Source organism: Pipistrellus kuhlii, unplaced genomic scaffold (assembly GCF_014108245.1).
Source record: "Pipistrellus kuhlii isolate mPipKuh1 unplaced genomic scaffold, mPipKuh1.p scaffold_m20_p_1, whole genome shotgun sequence".
In the NCBI taxonomy this organism is placed as follows: Eukaryota; Metazoa; Chordata; class Mammalia; order Chiroptera; family Vespertilionidae; genus Pipistrellus; species Pipistrellus kuhlii.
Genome location: NW_023425404.1, coordinates 145,594,209 through 145,619,548, shown reverse-complemented (window position 1 = coordinate 145,619,548; position 25,340 = coordinate 145,594,209). Strand labels below are relative to the sequence as shown.

At 42.1% G+C, this 25,340-nt stretch overlaps 1 protein-coding gene and 1 pseudogene across 2 annotated transcripts in view; one reads left to right on the top strand and one right to left on the bottom strand.

Annotated features, from left to right (window-relative positions):
* Nucleotides 1–25,340, top strand: part of HERC6 (HECT and RLD domain containing E3 ubiquitin protein ligase family member 6) — a 101,975-nt gene that overhangs the window by 46,752 nt on the left and 29,883 nt on the right. For both annotated transcript variants that reach the window (XM_045570835.1, XM_045570832.1), the window contains exons 2-11: nucleotides 750–909; nucleotides 2,365–2,441; nucleotides 7,042–7,269; nucleotides 8,559–8,653; nucleotides 12,008–12,135; nucleotides 13,773–13,909; nucleotides 14,455–14,522; nucleotides 16,631–16,752; nucleotides 18,528–18,587; nucleotides 22,557–22,650. In XM_045570835.1, the coding sequence (XP_045426791.1) occupies nucleotides 887–909; nucleotides 2,365–2,441; nucleotides 7,042–7,269; nucleotides 8,559–8,653; nucleotides 12,008–12,135; nucleotides 13,773–13,909; nucleotides 14,455–14,522; nucleotides 16,631–16,752; nucleotides 18,528–18,587; nucleotides 22,557–22,650 (1,032 nt within the window). In that variant the 5' untranslated portion in view covers nucleotides 750–886. The remainder of the gene's footprint in view (nucleotides 1–749; nucleotides 910–2,364; nucleotides 2,442–7,041; nucleotides 7,270–8,558; nucleotides 8,654–12,007; nucleotides 12,136–13,772; nucleotides 13,910–14,454; nucleotides 14,523–16,630; nucleotides 16,753–18,527; nucleotides 18,588–22,556; nucleotides 22,651–25,340) is intronic.
* LOC118709736 lies at nucleotides 21,181–21,329 on the bottom strand (annotated as a pseudogene).

Here is a 25,340-nt window from a genome sequence, read left to right as displayed (position 1 = left end):
CAGCGGGGCTTGATAGGGGACCTGAGGCTGCACATCCCCGCCTGGCACCAGGCCAGGGGAACCTGAAGCTGTGCCCCCTGCCAGGCGGGACTTGACGAGGGATCCCCGCGTCCGCCCCCCCCAACCCAGTGGGACTTGATGGAGGACCTCAGGCCGCGCCCCCCGCCTGGCAGGGCTTTATGGAGGATCTCAGGCTGCATCCTCCACCCGGTGGGGTTTGACGGGAGATCTCAAGGCGTGTCTCTGGTCCAGACTCCAGGCTGGGGGACCTGAGGCTGTTCCCCCAACCCGGTGGGGATTGACAAGGGTGGGGCCCGCCGGGTCTGGGTCTCACGCGATTTTGAGGTGCCACAGGTGGGCGGGGACTTGACTCTGGATCCTGTGGGGAGCCCCAGACTCTGGCAGGAGGGAGGTTTTCATATACATTTTACTAATTTTCTTTCATCTCTGACACTTGTATTATAGATAAAGGGCAAATAGCAATATTAAAATATTTCCTCTAATTAATTCCCTTTTAATGTTCATGAATTTCACGCACCAGGCCACTAGAATTGCCATAAAGACAGTATAACACACATTGAGCTATTTCCTCCAGGCCTTTAGCGTGGATTTTAGGCTTGATTTAAAGGTCTGTTAGAAGAGACAAGCAATCTGAATGACCCTTCTTTTTGAAGCAAAGTACTGTCTTGAACTTCCTGTTAAATTAATAATCTGTGGGGGTTTGTTTTGCTTTGTTTTTGTTCCTGAAGAACCCATTAAGGCACTGGGAACTCTAGACGTTGGTTTCGTGAGCTGTGGAAAGGAGCACTCCCTGGCTGTGTGTCACCAAGGAAGGGTCTTTGCATGGGGAGCTGGTTCTGACGGACAACTGGGGATTGAAGAATTTATGGAAATAATTTTTACACCTAAGTAAGTATTTCCGTTCATTCATTCATTCATTCATTCACTCAATATTTTTTAGTTCCACCTTCCAGGTACCATGCAAGATGCCAGGGTACAAAGATGACTATGCCAACAAACACAGTCTCTAACCTCACCATTACAGTGTATTGCAGGGAGGGGGCAGGGAAAAACTTTTAACACCAATTATTATCTAATGTCCTATGAAGGAGAAGAGCATGGTGAATGCAAACATGTGACCCTCCGGTCTTAACCTAATCTATTGAAAATACCTATACAGTCTTGACTCCCTGAGTTGGCATAAAGATTAAAGTAAAAACATTTGAGCTACTGAAGATGCAGAAATCAATTTACCTAAATTTTCCTATCTGACTAAAGTAGTGCCTCCTAAAATTCAGCTACCATTAACCCTCCTAGCAAGGAGTTTCCTGTGAATTCAGCTGCCCTGTCAGCACCAAAAATAAATAATAAATAAATAAAAATAGAAACTTCCATACTCTTCCATTCAAGTTCTAACTACCCCTCCCCCCCAACCCCCGACTTTTACTCTGGCTATTCCATAAAGTTTCTACTACTGGGAGCTCCCATGTGTACATATAAACAAGCCATGTCTTCTCTACTGTTAATCTGTCCATTGTCAATTAATTGCAGGTCCTCAAATCACTACACCCAAATTGGAAAGAGAAGTTTTTCTCTCAGCAGAACCTTTTTGTTATAAACACTGGCTCCTAATATTTTACTTAGTAAAATGGAGAGGTGAGATCATATGCTCACAAAGAGTTTTCTAGGACGAATGATATGTCAGGCAGTCTGAATTTTGTGTTCCTGCATTACACGCTTTGGAAATGCTGAAGAGCATGTTTTCAAATTCTAGGAAGTTACCTTGTTACCCCCTGTGGTCATTAAATCATGTGAGAAATTGCTGTGGCTTGAGGAATGATCATTGAACTTGAAATGAAAAGACCAGGGTTTGAGTCTAGTTCTACAACTTGAAACATATCTGACTTCTTTGAGTTCTAGATTCAACCATGTGAAATTGCCAACAGTTATGCCTGTGGAGGCAATTCAACCCAATGGTTTCTTTTTCTCACAGGGATTAAAATAGTGTCCTATAAATTCTAAAGCCTTGTGCTATATGTGTGTGAAGAAAGTTATTTTTCTTTTATATCAATAGTTTATTGATATAAAAGTTGATACATTAAATAATGCATTAAAAGTCCAGTAAAAAAAAATCACTTTTGCATTATATACTGTTTTAAATTCTGCCCTGCACCTTTGTACATGTTGATGTGATGTTAAAAACAGTTCAGAGCTTTTAAAAAGGGTACTACAGAAATACAAGAACATTACATTGTTTTTCTAAACCAAATGTATTGCTTAGGATGTTTTAAATATCTGTAGTGATATGTTCTAAAGAACGATTAATAGAGTTTGTATATTTTTTATGTCTCATTTTTATTACAGGAAGATAAAAACTCTGAGTGGTATAGAAATAATACAAGTTTCCTGTGGAGACTACCATTCCCTGGCATTATCGAAAGGTAAAAAAGGCTTTTTTGATCTCCTGTTGGTTTTTAACGCATTGGGATTCACTTTAATGAATTTAGAAGTTTTTAACTCTCCAGATTTCAGAAGAGATGTTGTTTTCATATGTTTTTTCAATTTTCTATGTGCTTATTATACTCTAAGTATTGCCTAATTTATATTTCACTGCCATAAAGACTATCTCTGCTTACCTGACCTGATTGGCTGACTCTCTCAGAACCCAGTAGTGGTTTTATTTCCATCATTTTGCCTTATTGAATGGCTTGTCTTCATTCACTGGCAAATTCAAGTAGACAAAGAGGCCTATTCTCTTTTTTACTTAGATCAAAGAAAGAAAAGTCAAAATCATGACTCTACTTTTTTTTTTTTTTTTTTTTTTCCCCATCTTCCTGCCAAATTTCAATGGAAGTGTCAGGGAGGAAACACTTTCCCTTTACTTCTTAGTTTCAGTACATGGAGAGCTACAAACATAAGAAATAACAAATTACTAAGAAAAGGCACATGATTTTTTAAAAAATATATTTTATTGATTTTTTACAGAGAGGAAGGGAGAGGGATAGAAAGTCAGACACATCAATGAGAGAGAAACATCCATCAGCCGCCTCCTGCACATCCCCCACTGAGGATGTGCCCGCAACCAAGGTACATGCCCTTGACCGGAATTGAACCCAGGACCCTTCAGTCCACAAGCTGACACTCTATCTATTGAGCCAAACCGATTTTGGCTGAAAAAGACACATGATTTTTATTGATACTTTCATGCATGGGAGTTCACAGGAAAGAAATGAATCTGGGGCTTATACCGTGTGAACAAAGGAAAGGAGGTTTGAGATAGGAGAGAGAAATTGTGGGGAAATGACTTGTATGTGGAAGGAACTAATGGAAGGTGAGGGTTATTTTACCAAGGGCTGTTTATGCACCCTTATGTCAATGCTGACTCTCCATCTCTCTGGTGATGAGTCCTCTCCCATCCTGGCACAAAGAGGACGCCTTCACAAAAGGAAATGTACTATGCCTTGCCTTTGGGTGGATAAAGGGAGGGCAGAGAACCCTTTCTGCAAATGTTAATTCTCTGTTGTTTTCAGCTCAAAATAATCTTCCAGCCAAAACTGGTTTGGCTTGGTGGATAGTGCATTGGCCTGTGGACTGAAAGGTCCCAGGTTCGATTCCAGTCAAGGGCATGTACCTTGGTTGCGGGCACATCCCCAGTAGGGGGTGTGCAGGAGGCAGCTGATCGGTGATTCTCTCTCATCGATGTTTCTAACTCTCTATCCCTCTCTGTAAAAATTAATAAAATATATTAGTTAAAAATAATAATAATAATAATCTTCCAAACGTGGCATATTCTGATCTCCTTCAAGAGACATCAGACATTTGTTTCATGTGCATAACTGCTATTATGACACTGGGGCCAGGGACAGCCAACATTTCTTAGCTGCTTTCTATGTGCTCCTCTTAAATGCTTTACATGTGTTGTCTCGTGTAATTGCCTAAAACCATAGTCGTCAAACTGCAGCTCACAAGCACATGCGGCTCTTTGGCCCCTTGAGTGTGACTCTTCCACAAAATACCACGGCCTGGGTGAGTCTATTTTGAAGAAGTGGCGTTAGACGAACTTTAAGTTTAAAAAATTTGTGCCTCAAAAGAAATTTCAATCGTTGTACTGTTGATATTTGGCTCTGTTGATTAACGAGTTTGCCCTAAAACACACAAGCTAGGGCCCCGGCCAGTGTGGCTGAGTTGGTTGGAGTGTCGTCCTATGCACCAAAAGGTTGTGGGTTCCACATGGTCAGGGCACAGGCCCAGGTTTTGGGTTCAATCCCTGTTGTCTCTCTCACACATCAATGTCTCTCTCTCTCTCTTTCTCTCAAGATCAATAAAAATTTTAAATAAATAAAAATGAAAACAGGGAACCTAGATATTATTCGTATCCTTATTTCAGAAATGAGGACATTTGGCTCAGAGACTTTCACTGTGTTTATATCCCAATCTTAAATTCTTAATCACTGTACCATGTAGGCTATGCAACCAGGACAATCCCAGGGCATAGTGTGCTTCCTTCTACCTACCACTTCTAGCTATTTGATCGAAGGCAAGTTATTTAACTTCGTTGAGTCTCAGTTGTCTCATGTATAAGAATATTGATGCATAACTTAAAAATTGTTTAGAAAATTCAGTGAGAGAAGGTACACAATTTATCCTGAACAGTCCAATGAATATTAGTTTCTTTTCCTTTCTTATTTTTATTACTTTTTTAAAATTAGAAAACATATATTTTTATTGTGGTATAATTGACATACATTATTTAGTGTCAAGTGTACAACATAATGATTAATATTTGTATACGCTGTGAAATAATCACAATAAATCTAGTTAGCATTTGTCACCAAATATAGTTACAGAAATTTTTTCCTGTAATGAGAATTTTTAAGATTTATTCTCTTTGCAACTTTCAAATATACAATTCAGTATTATTAACTCTGGTGGCCATGCTGTCCATTACATTCCCCTGACATTTATTTTATTACTGGAAGTTTTTATCTTTTGACTCCCTTCATCCAATTTATCCCTAACTCCTGGCAGCCACCACTATGTTCTTAGTATTCATGAATTGTTGGTGTGTTTTTTGTTTGTTTGTTTGTTTGTTTTGTTTTGTTTTTATTAAACATGTAAGTGAGATCATACAGTATTTGTCTTTGTCTGACTTATTTCACATAGCATAATGCTCTCAAAATACATCCATGTTGTCTCAAATGGCCCTTCTTTTTTTCTTTTATGTTTTTATTAATTTCAGAAAGGAAGTGAGAGAGAGAAGGAAAAAGGGAAACATCAATGGTGAGAGAGAATCCATGATCAGCTGCCTCCTGCACACCCCCTGCTGCGGATTGAGCCTGTAACCTGGGCATGTGTTCTGACCCGGGAATCAAACCATGACTTCTGCCGAAACCGGTTTGGTTCAGTGGATTGAGCGTCGGCCTGCAAACAGAAAGGTTCCAGGTTCTATTCCGGTCAAGGGCATTGCCATGCATCCCTGATGGGGTGTGTGCAGGAGGCAGCTGATCGATGTTTATAGCTCTCTAATCCTCTCTCTTCCTCTCTGTGGAAAATCAATAAAATATATATTTTTTAAAAAGCAAAAAACTATGACTTCCTGGTTCATAGGCTGATGCTCAACCACTGAACAAATAGGCCTTCTTAATTACGGAAATGATTTGAATTTTTTCCATGGAGCATTGATTTGTCTTTACGTTGATGGAACATAAAAGCTGTGTAGAACCCAGCACTCAATGCGTTTGCTATACTGAACTGTGAGTTCTCATACACTTTCATGACACTTTGACATTCCGCAGCGTGTTCTCAAAAATTATTTTCAGTGATAGAAATAACTTAGAAGAGTTCAAAATAAGTTAGATATAATAACTTAAAAATCTGACATGTTTGGCATTTCTCCGGACAATTAAGCATTAGAGCAACTTTTTAAAAATTTGATATTAATTTTCTCTCTCTGGTCAAATTCAACATAAAATGTTGGTTCCCGCCCCCTTCTTCCTCCTCCCCTCCCCCAGGGAGTTATTTCACACATATTTTCCAAGTGCCTGCAGTGTTTCTAACAAAGGAATATAGCAGTGAACGAACCTAAGACCCTGCTTTCAGGGAGCTTATATTCAGAAGGGAAATAGAAGAGACCCTCAAACACAGAGACAAATAGCTATGTAGTGTAACAGATAAGGATAAGGAGTCTGAAGAGGAGTGAGTGAGGGTAAGGGGACAGGGAGCAAGTGCTTGGGTGAAGGAAAGAGGTCTTTCCATTTATACAGGAGGTGAGGGCAGCTATCTCTTATTAGGTGACACGTGAGCAGAGATCGAAAGGGAGGGAAGGAGACATGATGCTAAGGCCATGATCCAGAAGAATGATCCCAAAACAAAGGCGATGAGGAAGGGGGCATGCCCAGTGGTGTGCTCTTGCTGAGCAAGAGCAGCGGGTATGGGAAAGGGGAAGATGAGGTCTGAGAAGTGGTTGTGGGAAATACTGAGCACGTGGGGCTTGTGAGCTGTGGTAAGAATCAGTCTATTATTGAGTGAGATAGCAAGCTCCTGAAGGGTTCCATAGACTCATATCTTTAAAAGGTCACTCACTCTGGCTATTCTTTGGAAAACAGACCGCTGGGGACAAAGGTGGGATCTGGGAGTCCAACAAGGTGCTGTTTTTAATTTTCCAGAACAGAAACGATGGTAATTTGGCCACTGAGGAGCTAACAGTGGGGAGGTGAGAAGTAGTTGGATTCTGTATAAACTCTGACAGTAGAGGCTTTGGGATCTGCTGGATTGGAAGATGTAAAAGAAATCGAGGAGTCAAGGATGACACCAAGATGTTTGGCCTGAGCACCTGAAAGAACACAGTTGCCCTTTATGTGGAAGGAGAAGAGGAGTGGATGTTGTTAGAGGGGACTTCTGAAGGCAATCTTAACCATCCCCTTTGCCTTTAACCAGAACACTTTAACCTTCTTAACCCTGTTTTATTTTTTAAAGATTTTTTTTGAATTAGGGTGGCAGTTTCTACTTGCAATTCTGAATTTCTATTCTTTGTTTCTGTAGATGGCCGAATGTTTTCGTGGGGAAAGAACAGCCATGGGCAGCTGGGCCTGGGGAAGAAGTCTCCCTCCCAAGCCAGCCCGCAGAGGGTGCGGTACTTAGAGGGGATCCCGCTGGCTCAGGTGGCTGCAGGAGGGGCCCACAGCTTTGCTCTGTCTCTCTCTGGGACTGCATATGGCTGGGGAAGCAACAATGCAGGACAGCTGGCCCTCACCGGGAAAAATGACTCAGGTAAGGTGATAATCTTGTTCCTGCAGTAAATTATTATTTCCTTCCAGTTGGAAGACCAACTCTGCAAAGGGCAGTCTCAGTGGTTAGAACGGTGGTTCCCAAACCCTATGGCACATTAGAATCACCTGGGGGCTACCTTAATTTTTTATGGTTGCTGTAACAAGTTACCACAAACTTAGTGGCTTAGAACAACACAGTTGTGTTATCTTATTGTTCTGGTGGTCTGAAGTCTGGTGTGGGTCTTATGGGGCTAAAATCAAGGTGTCCGCAGCGCTGTGTTCCTTTCTGGAGTCTCTAAGGAAGAAGCCGTTTTCTGGCCTTTTCCAGTTTCTAAAGACCACCTGCATTCCTTCACTCAGCCCCCCTTCTTCTTCAGAACCAGCAATGGCTGGTTAAGTCTTTCTCAAGTCACATTATTCTGATATTGACACGTCCGCCTCCCTTTTCTTCAGTTAGAGGACTCTTGTGGTCTCCCTGTGTTAAGGTCACCCAATGAGCAGCTTTGATTCCATCTGCTTCCTTAGCTCCCCTTTGACATGTGCCCTAACAAGTTCTCAGGCTCTGGAAAAAGAACATGGACATTTGGGGAAGCCATTATTCTGTCTACCATTAGAGCATTTAAAAATCCCACTGTTCTGATTGGACCCTCTATCAATTAAATCAGGAAGTTTGGGGATGGAAGTCAGACATTGATCATTAACAAAGATCCCATGGGTGATTCCGTTGTGCAAAATTTTGGAACCACTGGATTAGAACCTGCTAGCAGTAAGAGAAACAACCAGTTCCTTTGGCAGCCTTCAAACAAAACTCACTGTGAAGTCTTCCCCATGAACCCTGTCCTCCTCTGTTCAATTTTTTACATTCAGCTGACATGTCTTTAGCACCTGTTTAGCGCCAGTACCATGCTGAGCACTTACATCTATTTTCATTTAACCTTGTCAGCATGAAGTAGGTTTTCTTTATTTTGTTAACTGCTATTATATATTTGCAAAATACCTACTGTGTAATAGAAATGAACACAACATAACACTACAATTAGGATGAAGGTCTTAAAACTTATCTTTCCAGGGCAGTAGACTCAGGCATTACCGAAGATTATGTAGTTTCCAGAAATACATGCTAAAAAGACTGCTTTTCTTTCCCCAAGCAGGGCTTTCCCTTTGCTTTATAGAACCTCTCATTATTCACTTCTAAAAATTATGTTAATTATAAGGTAATAAGGTATTAAGAACTATAAAAATATAAAAACTCATGATAACTGAGTCTGCTTCTTATACTTCTTTCAACAGTGCAAAGCTACAAGCCTGTTTCAGTTGGTATACTGAAGAGTCTAGATGTGATTTATATCAGCTGTGGTTATGAACACACTGCAGTGCTTACCCAGGTAATCCGAAATGTCTTGCTATTTTTCAAAACCAAATGTTACCACAAGGTTCAGTTACTAATTATTGTTGAAATCAAGAGGTGGATCAGTATCTCAATATATTCATTCAGTGTACAAATCTTTAAAAGGAGAAGATACCTAATATTAACCATGAAATTTTCAAGATCCTATAACAAAAGCTAATTTTAGCTTTAGGATATAGTTTTAGATGCCCACTTAATTAGATTAATAGGGGAGAATCCTTTTAGCAAGTATTCATAATGTGGTTCTACTTATAAAAATTATTATAGAAACACAAAGTAATTTTTACAATTTTCAATAACCTGCATTACAAACTAGAACATATATTGTTCCACACCTTGCTTGGTACAGATATGAGCTGGCTTCCTGAATGTTTTCCTCCTCTTTTTATACTGGCTATATAGTACACTCCTTTGTGATTAACTTTTTCCATAGCCATAAGTTAATAGACTTGAAAACTGTGGTTGAAATTTAAAGAATAAATATCTAAAATAATTTTTACTATTTGTTTGAAAAGCATATTTGAATTATATCATTCTTAGTTGACAAGATAAATCTAGAGTTGTTTTAATCAAGAATCATCTTTTAAAAATACCTTGAGGCAAATGAAAAGGAATACACAATGACCCAAAATTTATGGGACATGGTCAAAGCAGTTCTAAAAAGGAATACACAATGACCCAAAATTTATGGGATATTGTCATAGCAGTTCTAAGTGGGAAATTCTTAGCAAAACAGACCTATTTCAAGAAATAAGAAAAATCTCAATGTAAGGTTACATCTAAAGGAATTAGAAAAAGAATAACAAAACCCAAAGTGAATAGAAAGAAAGAAATCATAAAAGAGCAGAAATAAATGAAATAGATGCTAAACACACACACACACACACACACACACACACACACACACACACTAGAAAAGATCAATGAAATCAAGAACTGGTTCTTTGAAAGGTAAAAGAGATAAAAGATAAAATTGATAAACCAGACTCACTAAGAAAAAAAGAGAGAGAACTCAATAAATAAAATCAGAAATGAAAGAGAAATGACATAAAATGAAATGTAAAATTATAGGATCATATCAATAGATGCAGAAAAAGCATTTGAAAATATCCAACGTCCATTTATGATAAAAACTCTCAGCAAAGTGGGGATAAAGGGAATATGTCAACATAATACAATATATGACAAACCCAAAACTAACATTATACTCAATAGTGAAAAGTTGAGAGCTTTTTCTTTAAGGACAGGAACAAGACAAAAATGTCTACTTTCACCACTCCTAATTCATCATAGTAGTGGAAGTCCTAGCCACAGCAATCAAACAAGAAAAAGAAAATGTATCCAAATTGGAAAAGAAGGAGTAAAACTTCCATTATTTACAGATGATATGAATCTATATAGAGAGAACCCTAAAGATGCCTCCAAAACCCACCCCCACATCTTCAGTCCCAGGCTCAGCCCCTTCCCAAGCCTAAAGCCTCCACCCGATGGTCAGCTGGGAGTGACCTGGGTGCTGAGGAGGTATATATGCAAATTAACTGCCATCTTTGTTGAGTTAATTTGCATACTCACTCCGATTGGCTGTGGGTGTAGCGGAGGTATGGTCAATTTATCTATTACCTGTTTCTCTATTATTAGGTAAGACTAGAGGCCCAGTGCACAAAATTCATGCACGGGGAATGTGTCCCTCAGCCCATCCAATCTGGGAGGGTGAGAGAAGTCTGACTGCCCGTTTAGACCTGATCCTACTAAGATCGGACCTAAACGGGCAGTTGGACATCCCTCTCACAATACAGGACTGCTGGCTCCCAACTGCTCACCTGCCTGCCTTCCTGTTTGCCCCAAACTGTTTCTGCCTACTAGCCTGATCACCCCCTAACCACTCCCCTGTTAGCCTGTTTGAAGCCTAACTGCTTCCCTGCCAGCCTGATTGCCCTGAACTGCCCTCCCCTGCAGGCTTGATCACCCCCAACTGCCCTCCCTTGCAGGTCTGGTCCCTCCCAACTGCCCTCCCCTGCTGGCCTGATAGCCTACAACTGCCCTCCCTTGCAGGCCTGGTCCCTCCCAACTGCCCTCCCCTTCTAGCCATCTTGTGGCAGCCATCTTGTGTCCACATGGAGGCAGCCATATTGTGTATTGGAGTAAGGTCAATTTGCATATTACTCTTTTATTAGATAGGATAGAGGCCTGGTGCATGGGTGAGGGCCAGCTGGTTTGCCCTGAAGGGTATCCCGGATCAGGGTGGGGGTTCCCTTAGGGCATGGGGTGGCCTGGGCAAGGGGCCTATGGTGGTTTGCAAGCTGGCCACGCCCTCCAGTGACCCAAGTGGAGTATCTGGGATTTATTTATCTTCTATAATTGAAACTTTGTAGCCTTGAGTGGAGGCCAGGACAGGCCAGGGCTGTGAGAAGCTTGGCTTCCTCCATCGCCAGGGGAAACTCAAGCCTGCTCTCTCCGCTCCATGGCTGCCACCATTTTTGTTAGGATTTATTTATCTTCTGTAATTAAAACTTTGTATCCTTGAGCATAGGCCAGGACCGGCCAGGACAGGAAGCTTGGCTTCCTCCATTGCTGGAGCAACCCTAGCCTCCTGCTTGCTCTAGCTCTGTGGCTAGCCACCATCTTGACTGGGTTAATTTGCATACCCACTCCTGATTGGCGGGTAGGTGTGGCTTGTGGGTATAGTAAGGGATGGTTAATTTGCATGTTTCTCTTTTATTAGATAGGGTGCCTAATTCCTAAGGGTGTACCAATGATATTTTATGTTTAATGTGTTAACTCTATATTCACTATTAGAAGTAGTAAGCATAGGATCCCTCCTCCTCATATAGAGCTTACTAGAGGCCTGGTGTACGAATTTGTGCATGAATGGGATCCCTCAGAGTGGCCTGCGGGGACTGGCCCCCAGCTCGTGCCCCCAGCTTCTCAGCCCCACAGCCCCACTGTGGCCTGGTGCCACCCCTTCACCTGCTTCACCATCCTGCCTGTGGGAGGACTGATTAGGGCCAAGCCCCCCACCCATACCCACCTAGGCCATCCTGCTGTGGTCTTGCTCTCATCAGGGCCCGAAGGGCCAGCAGTGCCTCCTCTGCTGCTGCACCACTGACACCCGCCATGTTCTGCACCAACCCTGGTGATCAGTGCACATCATAGCAAGCAGTTGAATTCCCGGTCAAACTTCTAGTCAGTTTGCACATTAGGCTTTTATTATATAGGATATTTCACATAGTTTTCTCATATACCTCTGTTATGATATGTAATCTTTAACTTTTTAATTACTTTTTTTTTTTTTTTTACCTGAAATTGGTTCAATTCCTCCTTTTTTAAATAGAATGGCAAAGTGTTCACATTTGGAGACAATTCCTTTGGACAGCTAGGACACAGCCCCACTGCTAAGAAGAGTGGTCCACAAGAAGTGGAAAGAATTGATGGCCTAGTTTCACAGATAGATTGTGGAAGGTAATAAACTAACTTCCTTCCTCCCTCCCTCCCCCCTCCCTTTTTCCCTCTGCCCCTCCCTCCCTCTTTTCCTCCCTCCTTCCCTCTCTCTCTCTCTCTCTCTCTCTTTCTCTCTTTCATTCACACACACACACGCACGCACGCACGCACACACACACACACACACACACACACACACACAATAGAGGCCTGGTGCATGAAATTTTGCACACTGGGGAGGGGGGTCCCTCAGTCCCTCTCGCAGCCTGGGACCCCTCCAGGAATGTCCAGGACCTCTTGCTCCTTACTGCTAGCCTACAGCAGAGGCAGGAGAGACTCCCACCATTGCTGCTGCGCTCGCCAGCTGTGAACCTGGCTTCTGGCTGAGCAGAGCTCCCCCTGTGCGAGTGCACTGACCACTAGAGGGTAGCTCCTCCATTGAGTGTCTGCCCCTGGGGTCAGTGCATATCATAGCAACCAGTCATTCCGTTGTTCAGTCAATTTGCATATTAGGGTTTCATTATAAACTAGAGGCCCAATGTACAAAATGTGCACTAGGGGCTCGGCCCTCACAGCCCCAGCTTCATCTAGAAGGTCGTCCGGAAGGACATCAGAAGGTTTTTCAGCTGTCTGGTCTAATTATCATATTATGCTTTTATTATTATAGATTAGAAGCCCAATGCATGAAATTTGTGCAAGAGTAGGCCTTCCTACCCCTGGCTGCCGACACTGGCTTCCCTCTGGCACCCGGGACCCAGGCTTCCCTCACAGCCCCGGCTTCATCCAGAAGGTTGTCCAGCCTTATTAGCATATTACACTTTTATTATAGAGGACATGACTTAGAAATGACTATATGGCCCTGGTCATTGTGGCTCAGTTGGTTGGGTGTCGTTCTGTGCACCAAAAGTTTGTCAGTTTAATTCTTGGTCAGGGCATATCTGGAGTTATGGGCTCAATCTCTGATAGGGGGCATGCATGAGACAACCAGTCAATGTTTCTGTCTCTAAAAATCAAATAAAAATCTTTTTTTTTTAAAAAGAAATAACGCATATGGGATGTTATCAAAGCTTACAACCCTAAAATATTACGATTTTTTTAATAGATCGTTTTCTTTTCTGAAATTTACTTTTTTAATTTTTTCATTATTTTATTTTTCACCCTAAGAACTTATTTAATAGGGATTATTTTGAAGTTTACTGTGTAGAGAACACCTAACTGGGTGCTGGAGGATAGGGAGTGGGTGTATGACAAAAACAGTGGTACTTGGTAATCTCATGCTCATGCATGTAGAAGATGATGTATATTCAGAGTTTTGCAAAAACTAGTTATGAGAACACTTTGCGTATCATTTACCTACTAGTAATTATAAAATAAAACACTTGCATTTAAAACACAAATTGTAGAAACCATGGTAAGATCCATCAATAATATTCTATGTTTAAGATCAGTAATGTTCACCTCCCGTTTGTTTAGCCATGTCATTTGGTACCCTCTAACACTGACACTGTGATAAAGGATCTCCGTACTTGGAGTAAGATAAATCTGTGTGTGTGTGTGTGTGTGTGTGTGTGTGTGTGTGTGTGTGTGTTAAGAGACATCATCTTTCTCAGAAAGCATGAGTATCCTGATCGTCACTATATGTATTCTCTCTCCTGCAGTTACCACACCCTGGTGTATGTCTACACCACTGGTAAGGTGTTGTCCTTCGGTCATGGACCAAGTTGCACAAGCAGCCCACCTCATCCGGAGGCCCAGACAGAAAACGCTGACATTAGCTGCCTGATTTCTGCTGATGGTATAAATGGTCCCATTAACTCATGATTTTCTGTTAATTGATGCCCCTGAGGACAAATATTATTCAGCTTCCTCTCAAAAGAGCGCACAGAACTATGGTTCATCTGGTGCTGTTATTTTTCATTTGTACAATATGCATTTTTTCTTATGTAGTGATTCCTAGAGCATTTGATAACCTTTTCTAAAGATTAAGGTAATACAAACGAAGCTTCCAAATCAGTTACTTAAGCACAGAACCATAGACTTATATATGTTTAATCAAACCTCTTAGAAAGCACATTAGCCTGGCTTCATGACTCAAATGCATGTAAAATTAAATTTTCAGCCAAGTGAATATATGACATGTAACCTGTTCAAAATTAATCTTTTCTTCCATTTGTAGTCAAAATCCATTTAGAAGATTATAAATTGCCTGTAAGTCAATTTAGCTTGGTAATAATCAGATTTTTTTAAAGGCTAGTTTTTAAGAGATGTTTTAGATTTACACCAAAAGATTTATTTTTTATTTATAAAAGCAATAAGCATGGATTTACCACTTTCTTTTAGACCTTGTGGATGTTCAAGTCAAACACATTTTTGCTGGGACACATGCCAACTTTGTGACAACTGAGAAGGTATCTATTAATTTTGTTTCTTTAAAAAACATTTTCCCCTCTAGATTACAAAGCAGTATTGTATCATTTGTGTATATTCAAACTTCTTAGAATGCTTTTTAAAAATATTATGTAATTCTCACTTCCTCGTTTGGCTTCCTAGTGATGAGACTCCCCCTCCCTCCACCAAATTCATTGCTTTCCCACGAACTTTTTATTATTAAGTAAGAATTTGAGAATGACAATAACACGAGGGTGTTGCACAAGGATGCGAGGGCCACCTAGGCTTTTATTAGTATAGATTAAACGAAAGTGAGGCAAAATTTCTTGACTCATTACAAGTTCAGTGGCGGTCAAGGTATAGCATGGAACAGAGTACTAATGTATTTGGAATTCTATATTATTAAGGTGACTAGATCATCTCGCTTTTGGCGGGACAGTCCCAATTTCTAACAATTTTTCCCGAGTCCCGTGGCATTTTTAAAAAGTCCAGATTTTTTGAAAGGTTGGAAAGATTCTTTCAAAAAATCTGGACTTTTTAAAAACACCGCGTGATGCGGGAAAAATTGTTAGAAATTGGAACTGTCCCATCAAAAGCGGGACGATCTGGTCACCTTAATATTATAGGACTTATTTTTCTTTCCAGACAGTGATTTCTGACACATCTGGCTGAGCCATTTGGTTTCAAGTATTGTATAGAACGATGGTTTTCAAAGTGTGGTCTCTAGACCAGCAGCAGCAGCACCAGCATTGCCTGGGAACTCACCAGGTGCAGATTCCTGAGCTCCATCCCTGACCTACTAAACCAGAAACTGTGGGGATGGGCCAGCAGTCTAAGCTTTAACAAGATAACCAGGTGATCCTGCTGCATGCTAACGTTTAAAAACTGTTGATGTAAAAATAAAAATCTGTGTCTTATTAAAGAGGAGAAGGAAACTAGTCTTTATTGAGTACCTACTATACTATAAAGCTTTGTATACTTAATATCATTTAATCTTAATAAGACCTAAGGGATGTAGGTATTGGGTCTTATTATCTAATTTTTTATTGTGGTAATAATAATAATAATAATAATAATTGAAGGGTAGTGACTAGGACATTGGGAGATGATTGTAGAAGAAAGGGAGGCAGAGGATACAATCTGATGTGATGCCCTTCAGAGGAACAATATAATTTTATAATATAAACATATATATTATAAAATTTGCCATTTTAACCAATTTTAAGTGAACAGTTCAGTAGCATTAATTGCATTCACGATATTGTAGAATGCAACTATTAACACTATCCATCTCCAAAACTTTTTTTTAAATATATTTTATTGATTTTTTTACAGAGAGGAAGGGAGAGAGATAGAGAGCTAGAAACGTCGATGAGAGAGAAACATCAACCAGCTGCCTCTTGCACACCCCCTACCAGTGATGTGCCCGCAACCAAGGTACATGCCCTTGACCGGAATCGACCCTGGGACCTTTCAGTCCCCAGACCGACGCTCTACCGCTGAGCCAAACCGGTTTCAGCCATCTCCAAAACTTTTGCATCACTCCAAACAAAATCTGTAAACATTAAATATTAACTCCCCATTCCCTCATTACCCCCATCCCCAGTCAATCTCTCATCTACTTTTTGTGTATAATTTGCCTACTTCATGTAAGAGGAACCACAATATTTGTCCTTTCATATCTGGTATATTTCACTTAGCATGTTTTCAATGTTCATCCATGTTGTAGCATGTATCAGAATTTCATTCCTTTTCATGGTTAAATAATATTCCATTGCATGTATATACAGCATTCATCTATTGAAGCTGTTGGTAGACATGGGTTGTTTACCTCTTTTGGCTATTGTGAATAATGCTGCAATCAATATTGGCCTACAATTATCTGTTTGAGTTCCTGTGTTTAATATTTTGTATTATCCCCTTTTTAAGTGATAAATTAAGGCTCAGACCAAGCAAAGTGGCCAAAGCTAGGAACTGGAGCAGTCGGATGCCATAGCTCGTCCCACCAAACCCCACTGTCTCAGAGGGCTGGTCCTATCTACAGCCTGTGCCACAAGCTCTACGGGATTGCCCGTTACTCAGCGTGTGTGTGTTTTCCTGATGGTTCTTTTATTTTTCTTCCTTGAAGGCTACCGGTTCCACAAATGTTTCCAAGAAAACCTTGCCAGAAATAAGCCGAATTAACCAGTCCCAGACAGAACAGTGGATGGCAATGACACCAAGAAGTAATGAATATGAAGCGACTAAGAGGTGGCTCTAATAATAACCTAACACTTTTATTGGGTTCTGGAGCCATGGCCACTTTATCCTAGAGACCTAGCAATGAGGGTTTGGCTTTCTTGTGAAGGCATTTGCACTTCAGCCTTCTCTTCTGCCACCTCTTAGTTTGAAGAAGTGATTGATCGATTGACTGATTCATTGTTGACTTATCAGATGTATACAGGATGGGGGGAAAGTAGGTTTATTATACAATTGCTCAGATGGGAAATTAATACAATAATTAGTAAATAATGCAAGAATAAACTCTTTCCTGAACTCACAACTATAAACTTACATTTTCCCAACCCTACTGAGGACGTACAATATCCTAGGCACCTAGATCGGTGAGGGAGATGTAGGAGTGACTTTTATATCTTCACTAGAGGCCCAGTGCACATATTCGTGCACTAGTGGGGGTCCCTTGGCCTGGCCTGCGGGGATTGGGCCAAAACCAGAAATCCAACATCCCCCAAAGGATGTAGCAAGGCTCGAAGCAGCAGGGGGTCAGGGAGGAGCCCAAGCCCAGGCCCCACTGCGCCTGCCATCACCACTCAGTAGGCTAGCTGCTGCTCTGCTATGGTCTCCCTGCACCAGTCCTAGGGCAATACTGACACGCCCATGACCGGAGAGCAGCTGGGGGCTCATGCCCTGTCAGTCACGATGCAGGTCCCAATCCCAGTCCCAGTCTAGATTCCAGGCCCAGTCCAGGTCGGGGAGGGGCACACAGGGGGGGTGTCCATGGGAGAGGCTTGCACCACTGCAGCTGTGCTTATCAGCCATGAGCCCAGCATCTGATGCCTGTTGGTCAGCTGAACTGCGCTCTCACTGTGGGCATGCACTGACCACCAGGGGGAAGCTCCTGCATTGTGTGTCTGCCCCCTGGTGTCCAGTGCCATTATAGCTACCAGTTGACCAGTCAAACAGCCACTTAGGCTTTTATATATATACTAGTGGCCCATTGTACGAAATTTGTGCCTGGGGAGAGGGAGGAGAGGGTGTCCCTCAGGGCCTGCAACCTCTCCAATATGGGACCCTTTGGGGGATGTCCGACTGCTAGTTTAGGCCTGATCCCACAGGGACATCCATCTCACAATCCAGAACCACAGGCTCCTAACCACCACCTGCCTGCCTGCCTGATCTCCCCTGCCAGCCTTCCTGCCCCCAATTACCCTCCCACTGCCAGCCTGCTTGCCCCCAACTGCTCCCCCCGCCAGCCTGATCTCCCCCAACTGCCCCCCACTGCTGGCCTATTGGCTCCCAACTGCCCCCTCTGCCAGCCTGCTCACCTTCAACTGGTCTCTCAGTCCGGCCTGCTTGTCCCCAACTTCCCTCCCTCCACCAGACTGATCACCCCCAAATGCCCTCCCCTCCTGGCCTGATTGCCCCTAACCACCTCTACTTCAGCCCCGCCACCATGGCTTTGTCTGGGAGGATGTCTGGAAAGTCTTCCGGAAGGTCTCCTGGTCTAATTAGTATATTACCCTTTTATTAGTATGGATAGGTAGCTTATTCTCTGGAGTTCCATAGTTTGTGTTCAGAAGGATGGATTTATTTTACTCTAGATTACTTCCTCAAATCAGCTATAAAGGCTGTTGATAAGTTGTAGCTTGCACAAAGCATAACCAGCATTTGGAGAATTTTCAGAAGAATTGTTATTTTCTTTAAAAATGATTCCACATCATCAATTATAAATTCAGACATGAAATAAGAGAAGGCATGTTTTTCTGTATGTTATGACTTAACACTTCTGTTATTGCTTTTTGCAGTGAAATTAGAATGATATTTTCATCTCCTGCTTGTCTGACTGCAAGTTTTTTAAAGAAAAGGTAATATTTATATAAGATTTACTTTCATTTAAAACACTGGGGAATTTTTAAAATAAGTCTTTCAAGTCAGTCATTTCAATTTGTGAATTTTGTTATCTATGAACAAAAAGTCCGACATAGAAAACTCCATGAGTTGTTACAGAATTCTTCCATTTTGTAAAGTAATTTTTTATTAATAGTGGTAAAGTAACTTTACCACTATTAATAAAAAATTACTTTACAAAAAGTAACTTTACCACTATTAAGCTGTAATACTATTTCACATTGTTTACTTCCTTGGCCCTGCCCTCCTCTGTTCTCTGGGAAGAATGGTGTGTGTTTTTTTTTCTGGATCTTTGTTTCCATGAGTATTATCTCATTGCTTTTATACTTAGAGGCCAGGGCTGTACTTGGCAGTTCTTATTGTGGTGGGATCGGTAAGGAAAACAGATCCTATTTATCTTATCTTTAACTAGTCTCTCTATTGCGGAGTAAGATCTAACTTCCTATTTGGTTTGACACTTGGTCTGACCTAGTAGTTTAAATAATTCCTTTGCAACGTACTCAATGTTTGGTCTTCTATTTCTTCCCCTCCTTCTTTGCTCAGAAGTACTATAGTAAGAATCATGAAAAGATAGCCTAGGCATCTTAAGAGTTTACTTGAACAAATATGGATTCAAACGGGTTAGTGCCAAACTGGAGGTGGTTAGAAGCATACTGCAAACTGGGAGCCAGGGGAAAGACTGACATAGAGAAAGTGCAGAAGCAAAGAAAGGAAATTATTTGATTGGCTATATAGCTTTAAGCCTAGTTAGCTATGAATGCTTGTCCTTAGATTTCTATTTCATAACTTTGAGGCATTTGCAGGCTTAGAGTTTGTTTCTTTATGTAGGCCTCCATGCCATTAGAGCCGCCACCGTCCAATGGCTTCCTTGTTTAATTACACAGTATACAAAGGGAGGTGAAAGTGTGATAGCAACATGAAGGGACCCTCTCTCTCTGGAGAAGGGTGCCCTGGGGTCTAATTGCAGCCAATGTAACTCATTCCAGTCCTTTACGAGGCCAGGTCCCATCCCTCCCCTTGTTGACTTAGCCTCAAGTTGGCTCCCTGGTTCAGAAGATACTGGGTGTACACAGCTTGTAACCCCTCCTGGCCACTAGGTGGTGCTTGCTTGACCCCAGTTGCAGCTATTCCTTGCCCCTACTACGCAACTCAGTTGTTCCATTGGTTCATTTTTTCTTTTTAATTTTTTTTTCAATTACAGTTTACATTCAACATTATTTTGTACTATTGTCCCATTGATTCATTTTTTTAAAATATATTTTATTGATTTTTTACAGAGAGGAAGGGAGAGGGACAGAGAGTTAGAAACATCGATGAGAGAGAAACATCAACCAGCTGCCTCCTGCACAGCCCCTACCGACGATGTGCCTGCAACCAAGGCACATGCCCTTGACCGGAATCTAACCCTGGACCTTCCAGTCCACAGACCGACGCTCTATCCACTGAGCCAAACCGGTTCTGGCCCCATTGATTCTTAACCCAGCTTCATTCTCAGCCACTCCAACAACTTCACCTGGGCACCAGAGCAGCCCAGGGCAGTTAACTGGCATGGCTTCCCACTGGCAACTCATTAGGCAATATATTTCTAGAGCTCAAAAAAGCATTCCTGTTCATCTCTATGCATCCTGGACAAAGGTGGGAGAAGAGAAATTGGGACCCTGCTTCTCTGCCATTCCTCCCATTCGCTTTCCTCTTCTTGCCGTCCTTCCAGGCTGAAAGTGAGGGACTCTGCCATACAGTGTATCTTCTTTCTTCCCTACTCTAGTCTCTTCCACACTAAGAATAGTTTTCCAGTTCTTTTTTTATTTATTTATTTATTTATTTTTAATATATTTTATTGATTTTTTACAGAGAGGAAGGGAGAAGGATAGAGAGTTAGAAACATCGATGGGAGAGAAACATCAATCAGCCGCCCCCTGCACATGTCCTGTTGAGTATGTGCCTGCAACCAAAGTACATGCCCTTGACCAGAATCGAACCTGGGACCTTTGAGTCCACAGGCTGACGCTCTATCCACTGAGCCAAACGGTTAGGGCCAGTTTTTGGTGTTTGTTTGTTTTTTAAATCTATTGTTGACAGTATTACAGATGTCCCCTATTTTCCACTCCTTTCCTTCCACCCAGCCCCCACCCCAGCCCAGGCCTTTCCTCACATTATTGTCTGTGTCCAAGGGCTATGTATATGTTCTTTGATTAAACTCTTCTCATTCCCTCCACCCTTCTGCCCTCTAAAATCTATCATTCTGTTCCATTCATCCAGAGAGGGAATTCATGGACATGGGCACCGGGCCTCGCGCACGGGTGTGTGTGTGTGTGTGTGTGTGTGTGTGTGTGTGTGTTTTGTTGATATTGTTGTTGTTAATTCTCACCCAAGGATATTTTTCCATTGATTTTTAGAGAGAGTAGAAGGGAAGGGGGAGAGACAGAGAGAAAGAAACATCGATGTGAGAGAGACACATCTGAGAGAGAGACATCAATTGGTGGCCTCCAGCCTGAGCCTGACCAGGGCCATGGATCAAGCTTGAACCAGAGGTACGTGCCCTTGACCAGAATCTAACCTGAGACTCTTCAATCTGTGGGCCAATTCTCTATCTCCGGAGCAAAACTGGCTAGGGCTATATATAAATATTTTTTTCCAATTAGCAATAATCACACCTCGGGTAAACTTCATTGGCTTCGATGCTGCCAATGCACAAAGCTATATATATAATTTTTTAAATTGGAAATGTATTCTCCCTAGAGTAGGGGTGTCGAACTCAATCAGAAAGGGGCCAAAATCTAAAATCCAGCCTAAATCGCGGGCCGAATGGTTTACTGAACAGTCATAAACTGTCATTGTGATGGAAACGCAGCGGAGTGCAGTGATGACAGCGCGGTGCGGGCCACATTGCAAGGCCTGGCGGGACGGATTTGGCCCGCGGGCCTTGTGTTTGACACATGTGCCCTAGAGAGTTGAACCTCAAGGTTTTGTCTTAAGATGTCAGAGGCTGGCCCTAGCTGCTTTGGTTCAGTGGATAGAACGTTGGCCTGTGGACTCAAGGGCCCCTGGTTGGATTCCAGTCAAGGGCACATGCCCAGGTTGTGGGCTCAATCCCCAGTAGGGGACGTGCAAGAGGCAGCCAATCAGTGATTCTCAAAGACAAACTGTTTGGCAGAATGCGTGCTCCTCACTATCACCAACACAACCCAAGGAGGCAAGACACCTTTCCAGGTCCTTGATAGTGCTTCTGAGGGGGAAAGCCAGGTTGGAATTGATTAGGAATTGGCAGTTTGGTTTAAGGCAAGTTTTTCAGCGTGGAAAGGGGACTTGGTTATGATTGGGAAAAGATACAAGGATCTTGGATGGATGGAAACTGCAAGGCAAGGATTTTGAGGCAAGAGGTTCAAAGAACTTGCCTAAACTACCTGTTGATGCTTCTCAGGGGAGAGGTCATGGGTCTTTTCAGAAAGTTCCTATGATGAATCATCAAGCCGTTTGCTTGGGCAGGTGTCTCTAGGAATAGTAAAATCATGCTAATGAAACTGTGGAATCCCAAAGTAATGTAACTGTAGATGGTAAGGAACGTGTGTATATGTGTTCGCGTGGGAGAGGTGGGGAGAGGAATAAGTAGTTTCAGCTCCCTGTGTGCTGGCCGAGTGGGGGTAAATGCTGTCCGTTCTCAGACGCAGCATATAAAATTTTGCTATTCCTGCAGCCCAGACTTGCAGCTACTCTAAAGACAGTACATTGTTACCTCCCCTCTTTTAGGAGACATGCATTTCATGGGGGTTTTTTTATGCCAAGGAAGTGGATTGTTTTGAAAGGAGGCAAGCTTTAAGAGAAAAGTTTATATTTGATATGTACTAAAACTACATAATGGTATATGAAGTTTAGAAATGTCCCTTTCCACTTATTTATGCGTGTTTTTGCATTTCTTGTATCCAAAGAGAATCTGGAGCAATGAATTCCATTGATGTGGACTTACAAATGGCAAAAGATACCTTTGAGAAGTTAACAGAAAAGGAATGGATTTCTTTCACGGTAATGTTATCAGTGAAAGCGGTGGATCCCCTTCCCCACTGGGTGCTGGGGGTCGGGTCCTTACCATATCTCGAGAAAAAGAATTTTCTGAGACTCACACAGGAGGATGAGTGCTTTTTATTTGGATGAATTACACCCTTGGGTTTGCAAAGTCCCACCCTTAATCCCCGTCCTGAATGATATGCAACTGGGGCTTTGGCAGAGCTAGAAGCAAAGCCAGGGTCCAGAGATCCATCTGATGGTGGAGCTGGGTCTGGGTCCGCATTAGACTTGTTGCAGTCTGTTAGCCCATTGTGTGTGGGGTCCACATGGCTGTGGGCCCTGTGGCCGAAGGCCAGGGAGCCGAGGGTGCAGCCTCTGAACAAGAGTCCCAAGAGCAAAAGGGAGACAAGAGCAACAAGAGAGTGAACTCCTTTGTTTAAGAGATGAAGGGCCTCAAATCTCCCTGCTCTTGCAGTGGCCATGCCTGCTGTAGCCAATGACCTGTTCCCAGGGCTGACTGACAGACAAGTACCTTTCCTATTTCACCCAGACCTTACTGGACATGTGTCTATTCTCTCCCTGTCCAGTCCCTTCCCCCAGTGGGGACAAACCAGTGGCTTCCTGGGGAGTTAAACCACAGCTTCCTGGCAAAGCTGTACAATGGCAAGCCAATAACACTTGACCTTCTCTTTGCTTCTTTCCAGTTATTAATAACTGTGCTAAATTATAATGGTATCAGTAAATGTCAATATTCACTTGAGAAACAGAGCAATAGAATTTCCTTACAGGAACCATTATGATTGCAGTTTTTGTTGGGAGTTGAGTGAGGGAGACCTGATGAAGGGAGAGGACAATGTTCATTTTGTGGTTATTATATTTTAGGTAATATAATATTATTATATAATAATATAATGTATGAAGCACTGGCTCTCTCTTTGAACACTTAAATGTACACTAGATGACAATACTTTAATTTTCTTTCTTTCTTGATTATAAATTTTATTTAAAACATTTTTATTGATTTTTAGAGAGAGGAAGAGAGAGAGAAAGAAACATCAATCAGTTGCATCCTGCACAGGTCCCAAATGGGGATCAAAGTCGTAACTTAGGTATGTTCCCTGACCGGAAATTGAATGTGCCACTTTTGGTGTACAGGACGATGCGCCAACAAACCAAGCAGGGTGTTATTTTCACTATGAGAAAACCATTACTTGAGAAGTAAATAACCTCTATCATGTTTGGGAAGCAGGATAATCCTGGACTAAGAGACCAAAAAGGCTGGTCTCTATTTTTTTTAGGTGAATTTCAAATCTCGTTGAGGTCACTCTGCTACTGATTCATCCCTCATCCTGAGAAAACTAATAACACTGATATAATAATAATAATAATATATAGTACTTTACAGTTTACTGTTGCATATGTCATCTTAACTTTTATGTCATATAGAGGCAGACAGTATAGTATCTAAGATCTATTAGATAGAATAAATAATGCTAGCTGTTATCACAAACAACTTGTAAACTTCAGTGGCTTAATTCATTGAAGATTTATTTTCCACATCATAGTTCCATGAGGATTGAAGATATGAGGTAACTGTAGGGAGAAACTGTTTTCCTCTCTATCCATCTTAGTTTCACTGGGTGAGACCCTACAAAGTAGACTGAGAAAAGACAGGTTCATAGGTGAAAAACAAACCGAAGTTTACTTACATGGGCATCCCTCATATACACTCAGTGGTGAGAAGTTCAATGGGGTGGTTAGAACTTGTGCTTATATAGCATCTCAGCGAAGTGCAGTCATTTTGGAGAAAAATGACCAGACAAAGGAAAAGGACTTTGAGCTTCTAGAGGTGCCGAATTGTGGGAAGGCAAATACATGGGGAAATGAATGGTAGAAAAGGGCCAGTTAGTAAGATTGGTTTGTGCGGACTTTCTCAGTGCCACCTCATCTCTGCTGTAAGGTTGTTATCCTCTTCCTGGTACAGGAAGTTGGGGGCAAGAGGACACCTTCATCAAAGGAATTTATATTCAGTTTTCAGGTAAATAGAGGGGAAGCCAGAAAGCTTGTTCTAGTCTGTTTTTAATTACTTGCCTTCAGCTCACAATTATCCTCAACCCCAGCCAGCATGGCTTAGTGGTTGCGTGTTGACCTATGAACCAGGAGGTCACAGTTCAATTCCCAGCCAGGGCATATGCCTAGGTTGCGGGCTCGGTCTCCAGTGGGGAGGTGTGCAGGAGGCAGCTGATCAATGATTCTCTCTCATCATTGATGTTCCTGTGTCTTGCTCCCTCTCCCTCCCTCCCTAAAATAAATTAAATATATGTATTTAAAATGATCCTCATGCCAGAGTGGCATATTTTGGGGTGGCATAGTCTGCCACCCTTCCAACCTCTGCACAGTTGAATTCAGGAGAGGCACAGGCTCCTTCTTTCTGGGTTCTGGGGCCATGAGATCCTCCAGTAGATCTTCTGGGTTTGGTTGGCAGATTAGGAAAGAGAATATGTAAGGTCATGGGAGAGGTTTCTGGGGGGCCATGCCTCCAAGGGTCATACATCCCCTTCACTCACATTGCATTAGCTAGAACTCAGCCCCATGGCCCCACTAACTGGCAGGGAGGCTAGAAAATACCATCTTCCGGTGACCCCAGGAGGAGGCTGTAACAGGACTGGAGAAGGTAAGACATGGCACTTCCTCTGCTGGGGCAGATT